Source organism: Rhea pennata, chromosome 3, assembly GCF_028389875.1.
Source record: "Rhea pennata isolate bPtePen1 chromosome 3, bPtePen1.pri, whole genome shotgun sequence".
NCBI lineage: Eukaryota > Metazoa > Chordata > Aves > Rheiformes > Rheidae > Rhea > Rhea pennata.
This window is the reverse complement of record NC_084665.1, coordinates 8,475,561-8,490,740: the sequence shown is the minus strand read 5'-3', so window position 1 is coordinate 8,490,740 and position 15,180 is coordinate 8,475,561. Positions and strand designations below refer to the sequence as shown.

General features: G+C 37.6%; 1 protein-coding gene across 4 annotated transcripts in view; it reads left to right on the top strand.

The window, feature by feature from the left end:
* Window positions 1–15,121, top strand: part of PUS10 (pseudouridine synthase 10) — a 39,029-nt gene extending 23,908 nt beyond the window's left edge. For 3 of the 4 annotated variants that reach the window (XM_062571510.1, XM_062571512.1, XM_062571513.1), the window contains 10 exons: window positions 147–211; window positions 1,299–1,384; window positions 4,232–4,357; window positions 6,486–6,542; window positions 7,447–7,523; window positions 7,617–7,672; window positions 7,795–7,912; window positions 9,079–9,221; window positions 9,798–9,897; window positions 11,724–15,121. In XM_062571510.1, coding sequence (XP_062427494.1) covers window positions 147–211; window positions 1,299–1,384; window positions 4,232–4,357; window positions 6,486–6,542; window positions 7,447–7,523; window positions 7,617–7,672; window positions 7,795–7,912; window positions 9,079–9,221; window positions 9,798–9,897; window positions 11,724–11,762 — 867 coding nt within the window. In that variant the 3' untranslated portion in view covers window positions 11,763–15,121. The remainder of the gene's footprint in view (window positions 1–146; window positions 212–1,298; window positions 1,385–4,231; window positions 4,358–6,485; window positions 6,543–7,446; window positions 7,524–7,616; window positions 7,673–7,794; window positions 7,913–9,078; window positions 9,222–9,797; window positions 9,898–11,723) is intronic. The other variant, XR_009957829.1, reaches the window with a different exon arrangement.
* Window positions 15,122–15,180: the final 59 nt, after the last annotated feature.

The following is a 15,180-nucleotide window of genomic DNA, read 5'->3' as shown; positions in this document are numbered from 1 at the left end:
TAGGCATAAGGAAATGTGAAACACAGTTGAAAAAATTGTATTGTGAGAAGTTTATAGTGTGAATGTTTTGGGTTTTTTCCCCTCTTTAGGCATATCCTTTCTAAGTTTATCTTATTTCTTGACTCATTTTTTATTTCACTGTTCAGTCTGTTTTCACTAGAATGGCAGTTATAAAAGCCCTGGAGAAGATAAAAGAAGAGGATTTTTGCAAGTAAGTACATGTTGAAACTGTAGTTCTTAGTATTGTGCTTTTGTATAGAATTAGCATGGGGAGGAAAATAGTAGATGACTAAGTAGTGGTAAGATGTCTATAAAAACACTTTTAACTGTTTAAATTCTGCTATTTTATTGGATAGAATATGTTGCACTTTCTGTATTGATAAAAACAGAATATCATTCTATATATTTTAAGGAGTAATCTTAAAATGCTTGAATTAAGCCACAGAAGATGGAAAACTGTATATGATGAAAATGAAGGTCTTTTCCATTTTAGAAGGGGTTCATTGGTTTATTATCCTAAGGTCATCACAGGGGAGAAATTTTGGGTTAGAGTGCTGCAGTTCCACTCTCTGCTTTCAGCAATATGTCCTTATAGGTCTCTGGGATGGTATGGAATTTAGAATGATTAGAATAGTTTGTTTTAGTATTGCTAGTCATATATACTCAAAAATCTTTAGTTACATCTCTGTAACCACAGAAGACTTTTTACAGATTGTGGAGTTTGCCTTCTATATTTTGAACCTTAGAGTTTGTGATGCAAACTTCTCATCACAAGAATGACCATATTGTTTTACCATATTACAATATTTGGTGCTTTCTTAATATCTAACTCCTAACATTTTGAAAATATGAGAAAAATAAACGTCCAAACAGTGGGAAGACATTAATAGATACTTTCAGTATAGTTCACTTTGTTTACTTATACTAAATCTTCTCAGGTCTTTTCCTTGATTTCTAGTAAAGATCTGGTCACAGATTCTGAAGCTAGTTTTCATTCAATATTTATTTATTTTTTATTTCTATAGATACAGTATAGTACATCTTATTAGCAAACTTGGGGGTATTATACACCAATAATACTGGATGACAGATGGATAGAAGTGCATTTTGCAGTGCACTCTTCTTGATCTGTTTTGTATTTGTTCATTTATTGGTGTTGCAGCTTTTAATGTGAATACTGAGTTTATACTGTAGCTGTGCTTTGTGTAACTGAAGTCATCATCTTTCATGTCATTTTTGCTGTAGTGATTCTCCATCATGTTCTGGTATTGTGTTTTTTTCAATATTTTCTTATACAGGCATTTTCCATGTCCCCCAAATTCACCAAAGAACAACTGTGTTGCTCTGGACATTCAGTGCAATAATGGTGCAGTTTTTGTGGCTGGTAAAGTGATCCATTTTTTTGCTACTGTGTTGACTTAAGATAACTGTATAACATTGCTGCAAGATCCAGGAGACTTTATTTACTGTTTATTATGTTTCATTTAATTATGTATAAGGAGCAAAAACCTGAAAGCTAGCTCTGTCCAAGAGGGGGCTCCGTTTGAAAGGGGAAGAAATCGTACTTATCTTGCCTTTGCTGAAGAAATATTTTTGTTAGAAGCTAGAAATTACAGATCAACTTGTTAACATCAAATCTGTTTTCTTGCTCTTATATTTTGAGTTAGAGCTTAGAGATGGTGTGTTTTGGGACATGGTTGGTGGGCGTGGAAACTGCAGACATCTGGGTCTGGACCAAGCCAGGGCTCCCTCGCAGTTCCTGTTTTAGGAGCTGGAGCAGGAGGGCATGCCGGTTCCGGTTCTGCCACTGTCTAGGCCACCATCTCCTTTCTGTGCGTTTTGGAAACTGCAGCTTTTCCACGCCATCGTTGTTCTTTTGCTTTGACAGACGGAAGAGCTCTCTCTTCGGAAGACAGCACAGGAACATGTGTCAAAAAACTTTCTTTGCCCCTTTGCTGATTCCTTAATCAGCTCGTCCAGAAGCAGTTTATGAAAGGAGGGATTTTGTCCTGTTGTCAAAGCTTGCTCTTTCCTGGGAAGAACCCTTATTCCTGCAAATTCAGCAGTTGTAACATATCCCCTGATGATAAGTATGTGGTTTGGGAAAGGCACTGCCCCAGTAAATAAGCTCCTAGCATTGCTGTTCATGTGCTTAGGCTTTGATTTGGGTGCAGCAGTGTTCACCATCTGGATTTATCTGCATATTATTCCAGCCAAAACTGCTGATCTTAATGCCATTAATAAAGGTTAAATTACAGAAAGCATAGCTCTTTCTGGTTGCTTCTCCAATTTAAGATGACATCTGAAATAATTACTAGTCTGATGTGGGTAATGCAACAACCCTGAGCATCCCTGAGCTGAATGTTACGTGGGTGATTCTAAGAACTTCTCCATCACTCACCTAAAAGAGCATCTACCTTCCCCCAACCCTATGTATAAGCAACCAATTATTTAAATATATGCAAATGATAGATTATTTTTTACAAAATGTACAATTTTAATCCAATATAGTATGTTTAAAAGGATGTTAAAAATATCCTGATTAAAAGAAAACATAGAATGAAAAGAAAACAATGCAAAAGTGAATGTTCTCATGGCCGGCTAGTTTGATGTTCATTACATGTCTGTTTCTTATTTTTAATTACTGAATAAACAGTAAAATGTACATTTTCATGGACCCAAAAGAGCCAAAGTCTTTTAGCCGTTTCCAAACATGCTGCTTTATATTAGGTTAGTTTGTTGGATGGTTGTAGGAGGATTCATCTATATGGAGTAAGAAGTAGAGGCTTGGCTTTCTGCATGTGATTGATTTAATTTCAGTTTTTTGATTTACAGTTTATAGCTTGTGATGATTATTCCTTTCCCCCCCCCCCCCATGTTTCAACCAGAAAAATCAGGGAGGATATTTTCTTTAATTAATGAGGAATTAAATTCAGAATAGAAGAATTTATTTAATACAATGCAGTTATTTTTCTATTGCAGCACTTTAAATGAGATCAGGATCTTAATTTGTAAGCATAGTTTCAGAATTGAAATTGCCCTCTTGACCTTATCTTGGATGTTTACTGATCTCTTCCCCCCAACTCCTTTCTTTGACTCTGGAAAACTGTTAAACTGAGACGCATACTTCTGGGTTTTTTAACCCACTGTTGTTCAGATCAAAAGCTGAAATTGTTAGATTGGATCACTGAGAGAAAAAATATTATTTTCCTTTTGACATTTTATGGAAAGAGAATTTAGCAGTGTGAATCTGACTTATGAATGATTATTCATAGCAATTTCATTATTCGTCTCAGTGAAACAGTATTAGTCAGTTTCCCCATTTGTTTGTGGGGAGTTTTTTTGCAGATCAAAAGGCAAGAAGGAAACATTATTAGAAATAGGAAAATATGATACTGAAAACCAAAAAAGTTGAGAGGACAAAGGCACGGGTATAATATGCAGAGATACTTTGAACTCCCTTTTTATTTTAAATACACTAGGTTTCAAATTGAAACTTGTTAGTGCAGGGGGTTACTCACTATTTTTTATGAATGAGTTTTTTCTTTTGTGCATGTTACCATTTCTTACAAAATCTACAGATAAGAAAGCTTGTCTTGGTCATCTATATCAGACTTCGATTGCAGCAGTCTGCTTTTCATGGGGGATGGTGTGTTACTTCTCAAGCTTCTGGAAATTTGGACTAATGTATTGTTAGGTTATTTTGCCTGTGTGATTTTCCTAGTAACAAGCCAAAGCATTTGAGTTTGGGCTTTTTGTTGTTGTTAAATCTACAGAAAATGGCAGAACTTGGTTCGAACACTGAATTGCTTGATTCAGGGAGGTGGGAACTTCTTTGCTTGGGACTTAACGTACATTGGTGGGTAGGCATGTGTATAGCAATAGTTTGGTATGTGGGAAACTGGTTCAAGACCATGCTTTGATTCAAAAAAACAATTTTGCATTCAGAATAAAGTTGACTCAAACTGGGCATTTGAACCTCTGGCTTTGTATTCCCAGTTGTGTCAGGCTATATGCATTTTTGTTTAACTGGCCAACTCACATACTGAAGCTCTTGTAGGTGTAGCAGCACACATTTCATACTGCTGCCATGGTACTCTTGCTATAATACAAGTTTAATCCTGTAAATCTATTTTCACAATGCCCCTATGAAAGTTAAGTGTTTTGTCCTATAGAGCTTTTGTCCATTGCTATAGAGTGATTCCTGGTAACATGCTTGTTTTTCTGACAGGAAGATACAATAAATATTCAAGGAATTTACCACAGACTCCCTGGATTATTGATGGGGAGCGGAAGCTGGAATCCTCAGTAGAAGAATTGATTTCAGAACACCTAATGGCAGAATTCAAAGCAGATAGTAAGTGTCCAGATCTCTTGTAATATATGTTTTTCATTGTTCCTAGAATATTTTTTTTAGTAGTTACTTACTTCATATAACACCACAATGGAAAAACTAGTTTCTTTATCCCTCTTTCTTCCAAGCCAAAGCTTACCAACTTTTGTAAGCTCTGATTTGTGTGTAATGAGATGCATGCTTTGTTTTAGGTAATAACTTTTATCCTTCTGAAATACTTCCTCGGTTGATCCTGATGGTACAAATATTATGGTTTTACGTGGTAGTATTCTAGCCTAGCCATACTTCTTAACAATTGATAATTTACTCAGTGACTTCTGGTCAGATGCTGTAATACCTGCCTACCCTCCAACCCCTTCATATTTGTGTCTGGATGAACTTATTCTTTGCAATGCATGCAGTTACAAGCTAAATGCTTACCTAGGGGTTGTTCAGGTGAAATAATCAGTGCCTATCATTTGTCATATACTAGACTTCAAATTAGTGATTTAGAGGCACCAGAGAAAAATTGTATTAAATACCAATTTAGAAAAAACAGCTATTGTCATTGTATCAATGTTCCCTCCCTTCCCCTTGCATACGTTACTCTGAGTGCTAGGAAAAACATGTCTTTGGGCCAGGTACAGTGCAATACCTGATTTACCACAGGTAACTACCAGAAGTGCAAGTGCACTAGTGTTGAGAAAAAAAACAAAGAAATAGGAAAAACATTGCCAGCAGGTCAAGGAAGGTGATCCTTTCTCTGTTCTCTGCACCGATGAGGCCACATTTGTAGTGCTGTGTCCAGGTCAGGGCTCCGCAGTACAAAAAGACAGACATGCTGGAGTGAGTCTAGCATGAAGATGATTAGGGGATTGGTGCATCTAACATATGAGGAGAGGTTAGGAGCTGGGACTCATGCTGGAGAAGGGAAGACTGAGGGAGGAACTTATTGGCATTTATGAATATCTGATGGGAGGGTGTCAAGAAGACAGAGCCAGACTCTTTTCAGTGGTGCCCAGTGACAGGACGAGGCAATGGACACAAACTGAAATACAGGAAATTCCACTTAAGCATAAGAAAAAGACTTTTTACTCTGGGAGTGGTCAAACCCTGGAACAGGTTGCCCAGAGAGTTTGTGGAGTCTCTATCCTTGGAGACATTCAAAACCTGAATGGGCATGGTCCTGGGCAAGCTGCTCTAATCAACCCTACTTGAGTAGGAGGGTTGGACTAGATATTCTCCCAAGGTCCCTGCCAACCTCAACTATTCTGAGATTTTTTGAAATGTCTTAGTTGCAAATTTTTTAAGTCCCAACTAAAAAAGAAATCTGATATTGTGACAGAAATGAGTCTTCATGACCATGAAAAAGTTCTGTCATGTTTATGTAGTTGCTGTAATATGATCGGAGAAATGAGGGATAACAAAAGCTGAGGCAATCTTTATGTACCTTGTATGTTCCCTGTGGATGAAAAAGTTTCTGAAACTATCCAGCTTTCAGAGACCCTTTAGGGTGGACCTGCAAATATACTCTTCAGTGCAGGATTTTGTCTCTCATTCTTTCCTCAGGCAAAGCTTAAAGTTGGAAGGGATATGAGGAAGGAAACGAAGTACCCCAAAGTACATTTTTATATCTTGAAAGACAAAATACCCAAACACACAGAGGTTATCTGCCAGATTGTACTTGATTTTCTCTTCATGTTCTGTCCAGTTTTGTATTAACAGAGATTTCTGTAGTATTTTTGGAAACCATTGGGTGTATTTAGGATAAAGGGTTGCATTTTGGAGGAAGACAGTTTTGTTTGATTTTATTCATGCACTTGAAGCATCTGGGTGAGAAATGAGCAAAATTAAACAGGAGAATTCCTTTAGGATTCTGCTGCTTTTTTTTTTTTTTTTTTTTTTTTAACATATTTTCAGGCTGTAGTGGTCTCATTCAAGCCAAAGAATTAGAAGTGTTCGTCAAAATATTTGTCAATCTGAAAGGAATAAACAGTAATTATCCTCTGGTTTATTTAACTATGGTGTGGGCTGCATTTCATAAGAATAACTCTTGGAAGTATCTTTACAAACAAATTCAGAAAGAAAATACTGTGGAGAGTTTTAAAAATGTAAAATAGAATATCAACTTCCTTGTTAAAATCTGTTATAGGCTTTAATTTTTCTTCTTCTGGAAGAGAAGATGTGGATGTAAGAACACTAGGCAATGGTAAGGCTGGAACTTCTCTTGTTAAATACAGAAACAAACAAAATGAAGCCACTCTGATAGATCTTGCTGAATGCTAGGTATAAAAGTGTGTGAATAGACAGTGCTCTGAAACTTTGTCTCAGAAGCATTTTATTTATATGTGTATATTTATTCCCAAAGACGGAACAGTTTCATAGAAAGAGTTGGAAAAGAGGAGACCTTTGTTCAGTATCCTTGGCTGCACAGATGCATAAAATGCGTAGCTTACTAGGAATATTTTATTTGTTTCCTATGTTTAAACTATTTATGTCACACTGATTCCAATGTTGGTTTCTGCTGGGGACTGTGGAAGCCTTGTTTTCTTTTTGAACATGGCTCCTTTCTAAAGCTCAGTTGCTTTAGAACTGCGTACACTGAAGCTGCTATAGCCGAAAGGGGAGGGGGAAGAAAAAGATCAAAGTAACAATGAATTGTTCCTGTTGCTGTCTGATTAGTAGCATAGTTCTTGGCAGTGCTTATGCGGGGATCATCCCTGGCCCTGAGCACAGAAAGTGCAGCCATTGCAACAGATGTTCAGCTGAGGGAGCGGGATTTAACATTGTCTTGCACCTGGGCATTGCTGTAGGTGACAGAAAATAAGCTAATTAACTTTTTCTTCTTATTTTATTTTTTAATTAGCACAGACTTGTACAAGACGTCTTCTGGGAAGTTGTAATTTGCACATATTGCTGATACTGGGGTTTAGTAGCCAAAAAAAGTCCCTCGTTTCTTTCCTTCCATCTGATGCTACATCCCTAAACCCGCAAGCCCTATCCGTGTTTGCATAACAGCAAACGATCTTCACACCTTCTAACCTTACTGCATAAATTCAAACATTAATTTAGAACAACATGTTTTTATGTTTTATGACTGTGCATGTTGCCAGGAAGGCCCTTTGCAATTGAGCTTGTGAATCCTCGTAGAATACGTTTTACTGCTGAGGAAATGAAGGGACTTCAGCAGGTAAATCATTTGTACCTCATGGATCTCATAAAGCACATGTTTCTTCTCTAACTGAGCAGTTTAGCTAACTGATTCTTTTTTTAAATATCACAGACAATTAATAATTCTTCAGACAAAATACAAGTTCGAGATTTACAGCTTGTCACCAGGTCAGTATTTATCGTCTTTGGCAAGGGATTTCAAAGTGATACTTTGGGAGTTCAAGCATTCTTGCTCACAGCATTATATAATTTTGCTTGTGTTATGTGAGTAATTAATTTCTTTTGTTTAGAGAGGCAATTGGACATATGAAGGAAGGTGAAGAGGAAAAGACAAAGACGTATAGTGCCTTAGTATGGACAGATAAAGCCATACAGAAAGAAGATGTTGCTTTCCTAGATGATCTCAAGGTATCTGTAGCTATTTTTGCTAATTGTTAGAGCACATGTCCTGATAACTTAGAGGAGAATTAGTGTACATGCGCCCACAGAAATACCTATTGCTCTTTGACTTTTTAATCAGAGGTTCTTTTTGTCATAGGGACTTTAATACCTCCCTTTTCTTTCTTTCTTCTTCCTTATTTCACCATTGCCATGCTAGCAATATAGCTAGCTGTCTGTTAGCCAAGAGAACAAATTATTGCCTGCTGGAAGGTAGATGTTACACCAAATAATAAAAAGCACCGAATAGGCAAGGGAGAAATCTGACACCCACACCCCTTTCTTTGGCTTAGATTGTCTGTTTTGCTTAAGTGAAAGGAGTGGTCACTTGGTCTGCTAGCTCTGAAGCCACTTTTCTGCAGCAGCAGCAATTAGGAGTTCGTAATGTCTATGAAAAATAGAGGTCTCACCAAGTGCTTAGTATAAGTAGTATATTTTGTCAGTGAGAACTTCTCCAAATGTTGGTCAGAGAGAGACTGCACTGACAGAAGGATGTGATCAGGTGTCATTGTGTTGCACTATGGGTCTCAGACATGAAATAATTCTCAAGGACGCGAAGAGCTTGAACCATTACAATTCAAGAAAACAACAGATGTGAAGCAGTTTTTAGCATGCCCACCCATCCCCTGCCTTAAAGGATGCCTTTCAAACTGATACATCTTATTTTGGGAAGGGGACAGGGTAGGGAATGAGCTTTTTAATCATAAGATCTTACCTCATTTCAGTTCTTTTCTCACACTTTTATTTCTAGAGGGTTGGCTGTAGTTTAGACAAAGCATTTTGTGGGTGTTTTTTTTTTTTTTCTTTTTTTCTTTTAATTGCCCTGAGGCTCTCACTGAGCTTTTAAATCCTGGAGTTATTCCAGCAAAAGACTATGGAGATTTCAAGGTTATTCCTCTGTATTTGTGATTCTATTAGCTTGTGTTCATATGAGGCCTTCCCATTTACCCTTTGAGATGGTTGTCTTTTTTTCCTTTGATAAACATGAAAACACATCTTTCCTTGGGAATATTTGAACCACTATAATGCAGTATTAAAAAGATATAACTGATTTAACAGTATGTATGGATCTTTTTTTCCAGTCTGTGTGGTATGTTGCACAGTTACTTGATTTGTTTTGTTGCTTCTTCTATTAGGAGTTAAAACTTGAACAGAAAACACCTCTCCGGGTTCTTCACAGAAGGCCTCTGGCTGTAAGGCATCGAATCATTCACACTATGAAATCTGAGTACATAGATGAGCATCATTTTCGCCTGCATCTGAAAACTCAAGCAGGAACGTATCCTTAGGCCCTGTTACACCATACATGTACTAAGCAGTTTGTTGACTAGAGTCAGTCAGGCAGTGGGAAGGATTTTACTTTTCTCACTCCAGTGTTTCTAAATCCCGTCTTCTGCAGTTCATGTGTTGCTGTGTAATCTTTGTTTTTATGTCAAAAACTCATATTCAGGCTTCAATTAAAAAATCTTGCCAGTCTCTGTTATTTTTTGATGACCAGTGTGATAAAGTGTACGAAAACTACAAAAATGTACTTGTTAAAGATGTTTAAACCATTTTTTTAATTTAAAAATTTTCACTTTAGAAAACAAACTTTCCCACATTATTCAGTGTGCTGCATGCATGCTGTAGATTGTTGCTACTTACAAGTTAACAGTTTTGTCATAAAATCACCATCTAAAGTGGTGATTTTGAGGTGGACAGAAAATACAGGACAATAACTTGGTTCTTGGCATTACAGTCAGAAGTCAAGAATTAGGAAGTCTTATAAAGTCTTCTGTTAACCAGTGTCTCTCTGACCCTGCCCCTTTGGAGTGCTCTGCAGTAGAAGGCACCTTTCCTTAACCAGTATTTCTAGCTACATTAAAGAATTTGTGCATGGAGATTTTGGAAGAACAAAGCCAAATATTGGCTCATTATTGAACCGAACTGCTGACATTCTGGAGTTGGATGTAGAAGTAAGTTGCTTGTTGTCTGTCTTTCCTGGAAATCAGTAATGTAGTTGTATTTGTGAGATGCTTTCAGAAGAACTGCCGTATCTAATCAAGTGTCCTAACTATCCATTCCTTAACACAGTTGATACAAAAGTTCATGTTAATGCAAAGATAATGGTTTGTAACATGCTCACAAGCTCTCATGATGTTACAGGCTGCTTCTGCTGAATTCTTGTCTGGGAAGGGATGGAAGGACTTACCATGAGTTTTGGGGTACTTAACACAAAAATATTCTGCATCTGGAGGTAAAAGATGAGCTGGGAAGTTAAGCATTTTAGAAGATGACACTTCTCATTTTTAGCACTCATTGGCATAGGAACTTAGCAATAGTTTTTTTTTCTTTTTTTTTTCTTTTGATGTTACATACTGGATACATATATACATGCATCATTTCTTTCTGAAATTTTAAAATTGGAGTTGGATGAAAAACAGGAGAGAGACGTTTGACTTCCTCTTTTAAGATCAGTTCAAACACGGCAACAAAATGTATCTGTTCTGTTCCTGGAATCAGATGGGGTGGATGCTAACTTGTAACTACAAAATGCATTGCTTAAAAGCAGACAACAAATCCAATAGCGATTTGGATTTATTATTTAACCTAATGGTTGGGCAAGGTTTGTTTAAAATGTGATTCTCCTTGTGAAGTGGACAATGTCAGTGTGCTTTTTCTCATGTATTTCTGTAAAACTGCCTCTGTGTTACATTTTTTGTGGCAGATAGATTTGGAGTTGTGGAGGAAACTTGTGTTACTTCTGAAAATTTGAGCAGCTGACTCTGGGCTGGCTCAATCAGCATTGCTTTCACATGGATAGGTGTCACTACAGTTATTGGACTTAACTATGAAAGATATCTAGGGACTTGAAAATAATTAGCAATCTTGCTAACAAAGTGTTTTAATTTAGCCTAAGAGCCTAATGCTTTGATGAAGTTGTAGATTAAGTAAGGAGTAGGTAGGATTAACTCAGGCAGTCTTGAAGCCAAAAGTGTTTAATGTGCAGCACTGTGATCTCTGCTTTGACAAATGGTGATACTTCACTGGTGTGGGGTGTGCTGCTTTTAGAAGAGGGTGAGCACAACAGGTTTATATAAAGGAAATTGGAGATACGGTAGCAGTGAGGCTAGGGGATGAAGATATAATCCAAGTTCTGGTACTTACTACATTTGCTTCTGATAAAGTGTTGAGCACATTCTGTGCGTTTTGGCCCACAGTCTGGATAACTCTTTAATTATCTGGCTAACGTAATTCTTGTGCATAATGCTTGCTAGCTTATTCTTTATTAATAGAGTTGTACTTGCTCAGGAGGCAGATTTGGGGACAGGTGATGGCATTCTACTTGGGCCTTGCCCACACTGCCCAGTATCTGGATTTCTGCTGCATCAATCAGCAAGTTGTTTTCACAGCATCACAGCCCATCGGTAGGATTTACTGGTAGAGGATATGCAGACACTTCACATTTTTAAATAACAGTTTTGGACACTTTGCAAATGCAGCCCAATATCAGTTGACTCTGAGAAGCAGTAGTACGAGTAGTTTTGATTCTGCTTCAGGAAGAACACCCAGCTCCCAGAGAGGTCTCTTCAGGCACACACAGAGTCACTGGAACAACGTGGCTCTTTCATGCCACTGTCTCCTTGTCTTGTGCTGTATCTCTCATCGTTGTCTTTTATTTACTCTGCTCTCCACTGTTAGCTTATAGCTGACAGGCATGGAGTTCTAACAACAAGTCTCTTTGTATACCTGAAATATCAAGTCTGCTGATTTTGCCTTTTTTTCCCCTCTCTTCTTCTAGTCTGTTGATGTTGACTGGCCTCCAACTCTGGATAATTAGCTTTTCAAGTTGGGACAAGGAAAAGCAGCTCCCCTGTCAGCAGCTGGTTACTGATTGGACATTGTACAGTATCATAGCCTGGTTGTTCATTGCAAAGTCTTTTTGTTGAACATTTGAACTGACTTTCAAGGCTCTGGAACAGGTAGTGTGTGTTCATTTAATCTCTAGCCTTATTTTAGTTTCTGTTTTTCATTTTAAAAAAATAGTAAGCTAATGTACTGATAATAAGTCTTTTAGAAACAATTGGGAGAAACACAAATAGTGTAACATGCAAACAAGGTGCTGAGCAAGGCACAGCAAATATGCTTTCTGCAATATGCTTGAAAATGTTTAAATTAAAAGTAACCTTCCTTCAGACTTTTTTTTTTTTTTTTTTTTTTAAGTATTTTTATATTGGGTGTTGCGGCTTTCTTGTCTAGGTAAAGGTACTGAATTGTCTGAAACACAGTCCTAACTTTTTTTGAGCACTGTTCACGTGTGACTGTTAGAAACTCCCAAAAGTCAGGCAGACTCTGAACACAGTGGTATAGTTACTGACGTGAGGCGACATTCTGCTGTGTGCTGACTGGTGCTTGGTCAATGTCTGTTTTAGAGAGGCGCAGATTTGTCCCCCAAAGTAATTGTCAAGGAAAAACAGTTTTCAGATGAAAACTTTGCACTGAAAACAGAGGGGTTTTTCCTCATTTAAAAATGTTATACTTCCTAGGAACTACAGTTGAGGTACTTCAGGCCTGTAGTCTAATGGCTTTCCTCTTCGTGCATAGGATTTCCCCACTGTTGAGTCACCAAATATAAAAAGATTGGGTATTCCTGGCAATGGTACATGATGGAAATCCAGAGAATAGGGATACAGAGAACCCAAAAGTGCAAGTAAATATAAAATGTAATATAAAATACTGGTATTAAGAGATGAAGAAAGAGGTAAAAAGCTTTTGTTTGTAGCATGGTGGTAGCATAAAAAACTCTTTTCTAATATCTAAGGTTTGGATGGATGCCTGGACTAGTTGAACTTTGCCTAGAGAACTTGCCTGCTATGAGGAAGACCTGAGTTTCTTTCCTCGCTCCTGTGAATATTTGAAATGTTTTATACAGAGCAGGGCAGTCTCCAAGGGAGAGCTCAAAAGCCCCAGCCCAGGGCCCTTCAGGACGTGCTGATCCCTGGCCACCAGGGCAAAGCGCCCATCGCCTCAGGAAGGAAAGAACTCGGCCGGGTGCCCGAAATGCTAGCTGAGGAGGTGGAAGGGAGCCGGTCTCTTCGTGCGCGGTGTGTGTTCACCTGCACAGCTGTCGCACGGAGGAGCCCGCATCTCTCTCACTCACTCCTCTAGCAGGACTGCAAGGATGCAAGACTGCATGTGGCCCACTTATTGGCCAGCCCCCCACATACGGCTTCAGGAAAGGCCTCTTGTATGCCTGTATCCCGTTGCAAAGCCAAATAAGGAATTAAAGCGTATCTACCGTATTTGATAAAAACAGGAATAAAGTAACAAAATACAATCCATTGAAAAGGGCTAGTGCACAAGTGCATTAGGAAGGTGCTTCTGCTCACCTGAAGTACAGAAAAGAGTCCCCAAGAAATCAAGGTTTGGAATTTAAGGGCTTTTCTTAATGAACAGTTCAGAAATAATAAAGGTAATACGTTCCAAGACAAAACACTGTTTGGGTCAGGAAGGATCACTGGGTTGCATTACTTCCAATTCGTTGGTGCAGGGGCTTCCTAATAGAAGAGCTGCACAACTTCAGCTGAAGGCTCAGATTTTAAAGGAGCTCATAAAAAAGTCAGGAGAAATTAGACTAAATATTACACACACTGCCTCTGACAGGCTCTCAAAACTTCTCTCACTGCTTGTTTGCCTAGTCCCTTTTGATGTAGGTATGGCTGTAGTTCAGAAGCTCCTATTTTTCTAACACAAAAATAAATAATAGGAACATTGACAGCAACATTTTTTGGTTTTAATCTTAAAGCTGCTATGAGCAAGAGATTCCAGTAGTAACTGCCTCAGATAATAATCTGTGTAAGTAGCTACAAACACCTAGAAAGGAAGTGTTGTGAATGATGGAAAACTTAAGAAACTGAATACAGAAAACAAACAAAAGAGAATTTCAGTCTCATATCTATGGGATTTCTTGACTGAAACTCAAGAGTGAATTAGAATATATGATTGATAAATTCCATAAACTACAGGGGAAAAAATATAAGCAAGACAGCAATATGGATGTGACAAACATTAGAAGAGCCATCCCCAAAGTGAAATAATGCTAGCGAGGCAGAAGCAGAAAGGGGGCTGCTACTCATGTTGTGATGGAAAAACACTCTAGGAGCTCTTATTTTCAGCTCTTTCTTTAATATGCTGTATGGGGTGATGACAGTGAAGACCAATTTAAGAATCAGCGTGCAGAAAAATGAAGCTATAAAAGTTTAGTCAAAGTGTGCGGAGTCTAAGCTCATCTTCATGCAATGTGGAGAGCTCTATCAATCAGAAATGTCTAAATCATGCATTTTCTGTGATTAAATTTGAAGCATCCTAATGTGGAGGGAGGAAAAAAAAAACCCTGATACTGCAAATGCCTGCCTGTACAGCTGTTTACAAGTTCATTTATGCTTCAATAATCATGAAAATATGAAAATTAGAGATAGAATCTCTTTCAACTTTGTTTAAAGTCTGCAGTTTTAATAAAGGAAGATAAATACTTTGACCTGTCATAATCTGTAATGAGTGAGTATTGCAACAGCAGTACTAATAATGTACTTTAAAGATAAGGGCCAAAGTAAAATACCTGATTGTAAATACACAGTGAATTACATAGGATGTTTTGTAAGAAACACTAGCAAGAGCAGGATTTAATCTTGTTTTTGAGGAGAATGTATGAAAGAGGTAGACATCTTTTAGCATGTTATGTGGAAAATGCTGAAAAATAAGGTCTGAGCCGTGTTTCTTAGTATCATTCTTCTTCAGTTATCCTGCCACATCAGGAAAAAATTGGTAAGTGAAGATGAATCCTTCTGTACACAGTGTTACAGGCTGTGTAGTGATCAACAGTAATTGTGTGCAGAATAAAATACCTTAGAAAGCCCCAAGATGATAAACCAAACCCAGCCTCTCTGATTTCTGTGGCTTTTTAAAGGGGAGAGATGTCATTTTTAAATTTGAGGAGGTTGCAGAAGCTGAGTATTTATGACCAGTTTTTTAATTACCAAAGCAACTTGCTTACAAAGGAAAACAGAATGTTGAAAATATTTAATTATGCAACAAAAACAAATCATATTGTAAAGAGCTTTCTATAAAATGAGTAAAATGTTTACAGTTAATAAAATTGAGAACTTCAAAAAAAAGAACTGAATAAACAACACATTCTAAGCTTTCTGCTGTTCTTTGCATTTCTTTGGTCTTTGTATTGCTTAAGCCTGATGAGGAGC